This window comes from Lasioglossum baleicum, chromosome 11 (assembly GCF_051020765.1).
Source record: "Lasioglossum baleicum chromosome 11, iyLasBale1, whole genome shotgun sequence".
In the NCBI taxonomy this organism is placed as follows: domain Eukaryota; kingdom Metazoa; phylum Arthropoda; class Insecta; order Hymenoptera; family Halictidae; genus Lasioglossum; species Lasioglossum baleicum.
This window is the reverse complement of record NC_134939.1, coordinates 8,566,788-8,571,229: the sequence shown is the minus strand read 5'-3', so window position 1 is coordinate 8,571,229 and position 4,442 is coordinate 8,566,788. Positions and strand designations below refer to the sequence as shown.

Genomic DNA, 4,442 nt, shown 5'->3' with positions numbered 1-4,442 from the left:
CCTATCCCAGACCGTATGAACTGCGCGTGGCGCATTAGGGCGACACCCGTATCAATAGGTTTCCACATTACCATTGAGGTACTATTGTAAATGCGTTTTTTTATGTGGTTTCCCCTGTAGGCTTATTCCACTCTGTTGCATGACAATTTCTGAAACTAACTTTGAACAATAAACACGGAAAAGAGATATATATATATATATATATATATATATATATATATATATATATATACATATATATATATAACTTTGACAAATACTTCGATAACCGTTTCACTGATTTCGATTCCCTTAAAAATGATTTCAGACTATTTCAGAACCCCCTCGCGGCCATAATCGAAGAACAAGCTTCCGAGTATCAAGAGGAACTTCGCGATTTTCATCAAAAAGTTCCTCTGAAGACTAGGGAAGAAAACAGTGTCGATTTTTTAAAATATTAAATGAATCAAGATATCCTCTCCTCAGAAATTTCGCACTGAGAATTTTTTCAATGTTCGGATCGACATATCTGTGTGTATGTTCGTTTTATAAAATGCGGAATATTAAATCGGAAAAGCGCACCCGGTTGAATGACGCTTCTTTATCGTCTGCGATGCGAGCCGCGACATCTAATCTTCCATTTGATATATCTGATATTCCGAGTACATCTAAACGTCCACGAAGAAGTTTGTCTGAATGACTGTTTAAAATTTTGGCAATGGAATTAAGAAGTAGTTCTCTCTCTCTCTCTTCCGCATTTATTGTTCAAAGTTAGTTTCAGAAAGTGTCATGCAGCAGAGTGGAATAGGCCTACAGGGGAAACCACATAAAAAAAACGCATTGACAATAGTACCTCAACGGTAATGTGGAAACCTATTGATACGGGTGTCGCCCTAATGCGCCACGCGCAGTTCATACAGTCTGGGATATGTACGGGCCTGAGGACTAGGGCCGTTACGGAGAGCGAGACGTGCGGTGGGAGAAGGAGGCGGCGCGAGCCGAGAGCGGCCTGCAGACTGGGCACACTGCCTGCAGAGTCTGGCAGAGTCTCCTCCGTGCCGACCACTGATCTATGGTAATGGTAAGTCACGCTCAGTCATGCTGGCGGACCTGACTGACGTATCGCTCCCCACCCCTGGGCAAGGCCACCGTTCCGCAAATATAAAAACGCTCCCTCGTAAATGCACTAGATCATAAATAGACATTTATTGAAGTGTACCGTATCAAAAGGTAACGATTTTCGTAAAACGCGCAGCGATTGGCTTGGTTTTGCGGTTCTTTGTATGTGTGTGTTCCGAATGCTGAAACGCGCCACTCAGCAACACAACGTGGCTATGTAGCAGACGATGATTATCGTGTACTATGTGCAAGTGATACGATAAGTCGATACAAACAATTTTATTTGCACGTCTATAATTATTACTCGCCGTACTGTATTAAATTATTGTGATTACGGACACACCATTATCTTTCGAATTTGAACGCAGAATGGAGGACAAAAGAATCATACCGTATTCGGCGGCCGGTGACAAAGAGGAAGATGAGGTTAGTTTTACCGGTGATCTAAGCTTGCTGAGGTTAAAGATCTGTCAAAGTGACAATACAATAAAATACACACAGTAGAATAGACTTACCAATATTTTACTAGTTTCCGAAATTCTAATTACTAAATTTCTGAGTGATACAAAACGTGTTACAAACTGCGAACATGTAAAAAGATGAACAATGGAATTTTTCTGTTTACGTCCTGTTTATATTACTATCACGGATTGAATATACATATTCTAAGTACTTGTTCATTCATATCTATTACATTTTCGCCAAAAAATTAGAGGAAAGTAGATTTTGAAAATCAAGTGCAATTTATAAAACCGCTTACGCTACATTGATCTGTCCTTGACAAAAGGTTGCATGTGCGATAGAGTACGTCTTACTTCAATATCCAATATTAATATTACGCTATGAAAATACAATGAATTTTTGCGAAGAATTAAAATCCGTATACTTATTCTTAGGCTGACCGGACAATTTTTGGTTTTATAGTTCAGAGTTGTTTATTTTGTAGATATTATTGGAACCATTTAGTTATATTCTACAAGTGCCTGGAAAGCAGATCAGAGCGAAGCTAGCACAAGCTTTCAATTATTGGCTAAAAATACCACAGGATAAGCTTCATGCTGTTGGAGAAATAATCCAGATGCTTCATACTTCTAGCCTCTTGTGAGTTTCAGGGACACTGTTCGTTTACATTCGTTTAAATTTGTTTAATTGATTAGTATATGAATTTTACAGAATTGATGATATTCAAGATAATTCAGTTTTGAGGAGGGGTATTCCTGTAGCTCATAATATTTATGGGACAGCTAGTACAATAAATGCGGCGAATTATGTGATTTTTATTGCCTTGGAGAAGGCTATCGCTTTGAATCATCCAGAGGTGAACAGAAACAAGAATGAAGTTTCTATTCCTATGATAGCATTTGATTGAATATTATTTTTCTTATTATTAGAGTACGCAAGTATGTATAGAACAGTTGTTGGAACTCCATAGAGGTCAAGGTATGGAAATTTATTGGAGAGATAACTATATTTGCCCCTCTGAGACTGATTACAAGCAGATGACTATTCGAAGTAAGTCTACGATAAAGATATTAATCGTCTCGCAAAGGAATAAGGATCTAGAGCTAACGAATATATTGCAGAAACTGGTGGACTTTTCAATCTAGCTGTCCGTTTAATGCAGTTGTTTTCAAATTGCAAAGAGGATTTCACACCTTTAGCAGGAATCATAGGACTTTATTTCCAAATTCGTGATGATTATTGTAATTTACTTCTTCAGGAGGTAAGTGTAGCGTAACGTTGTTCATTATCATTATAATATCACGTAACACTCTTATAGTATGCTGAGAATAAGAGTTTCTGCGAAGATCTGTCCGAAGGAAAATTCAGTTTTCCAATAATACATGCCATACAAAGTCATCCTGAAGATAGGCAGCTGATGAGTATCCTTTACTCGAATTTAGATAGCGTAGCACAATCTATCCATGAGAAACTGAAACGCTACTCCTTAATATACCCTTATAAAGATATCCTGAGGCAGAGGACCAAGGATATTGATGTGAAACATTATTGCATCAATTTATTAGAAAAGTTTGGCTCATTCGCGTATACTGAAGCTGTGCTCGAAGAATTGGATAAAAAAGCAAGAAATGAGATACAACGTTTAGGAGGTAATCCTCTGTTGATATCACTTTTAGATGAAATTTTACTGGACTTTAAAGATAAGAATTCTACTGTACTAAAAAGAAAAACTGCATCTTAAACTGTTTTTTTAACTATTATACTAATACAAAGCAGCAACTGGCCTCGTATAGATATAAACACCTATATCGTGACCAGAATGTATATATATATATATGACTTTAATAACAACTTACAACGTGGAACTAGATATTTGATATGAGATATCAATATGTATAAATATATATAAATATTTAGTTTGTTGTGTATCATCTGCATGAAAGCAAAACAGTAATATTTGTGTTCCACCTGTTTGATTCAGCGTGTAATATAAACTATGGACAATGGAAATTACGGGACTTACATTTTCATTGTAACGGTGTGCCGAATTTACTAATTTGTCCAAAATAGTACAAATGTAAGGTATTACTTTCGTTAACGTACAAAACTTACATTAAGAGCATTCCTATCTACTTTTCAATGAATTCCATAGTTCTCGTACGACAAGTATGGCCAATGACCAATGCATAACATCAATAATGAAACGATGATTAACAGTAAATGTATACCGAACTGCGTTTGTAAAACGAATTTGTATTTAAAGATTAGAGCTTAAAGTTTAATTACCAATTGTAGTTATGCGAAATTTGAATTCATTCGTATTCACGGTCTATTTACGGTTATCGTAGTGAGACACGTTGAACAATAAAATGTACTTTATTATTCTTACAACAAGGAATTATACAATAACTTATCGAACAGTAGGAGATATGCAAGGTGAGCCCCATTTTACCATTCAACATTGTCCTCAAGACATTTAATGTATCTTTGAAAACAACAAAGCCATTTGACATGACAACGTTAGGCAACTCACCCTGTATGTACAATTTACATAAGTGCATAAAAAGATTTTATAAGTAATATATTTACAGTAATTATGATAACACTAACCACGCCCAGTTCACTTGCTATCGCGCAAGTTGGTCTTATCAACAAATTTATAGTCTAGATTCTAGATGAACAATTTTAAACAATAAATAAAAACTTATTTGTCGATCAATGATGAATTGCATTTCGAATAAATAAAGTAGTATTAACACATGTTATTCTGTTCGTATTATTTATAAACAAAAGGTCTCTCTGTGTTTTATTAAAAAAAAATCGTTGATCATTATTATTGATTTTTATAACTTCCATATTCTTTTAATCCTGCTATTTTTTTG

General features: G+C 35.5%; 1 protein-coding gene across 2 annotated transcripts; it reads left to right on the top strand.

Annotated features, from left to right (window-relative positions):
• Positions 1-1,006: 1,006 nt before the first annotated feature.
• On the top strand, positions 1,007-3,411 carry Qm (geranylgeranyl pyrophosphate synthase quemao). Of its 2 annotated transcripts, XM_076433159.1 has the most exons (7): positions 1,008-1,524; positions 2,045-2,199; positions 2,272-2,416; positions 2,490-2,610; positions 2,682-2,821; positions 2,879-2,981; positions 3,066-3,411. In XM_076433159.1, the coding sequence occupies exons 1-7, from the start codon at positions 1,468-1,470 to the stop codon at positions 3,299-3,301; spliced, it is 957 nt and encodes a 318-aa protein (XP_076289274.1). In that variant the 5' UTR covers positions 1,008-1,467; the 3' UTR covers positions 3,302-3,411. The 2 variants fall into 2 exon arrangements, with proteins under 2 accessions (XP_076289273.1, XP_076289274.1); XM_076433158.1 differs by having other exon boundaries at positions 1,007-1,524; positions 2,879-3,411.
• The last annotated feature ends 1,031 nt before the right edge of the window (positions 3,412-4,442 follow it).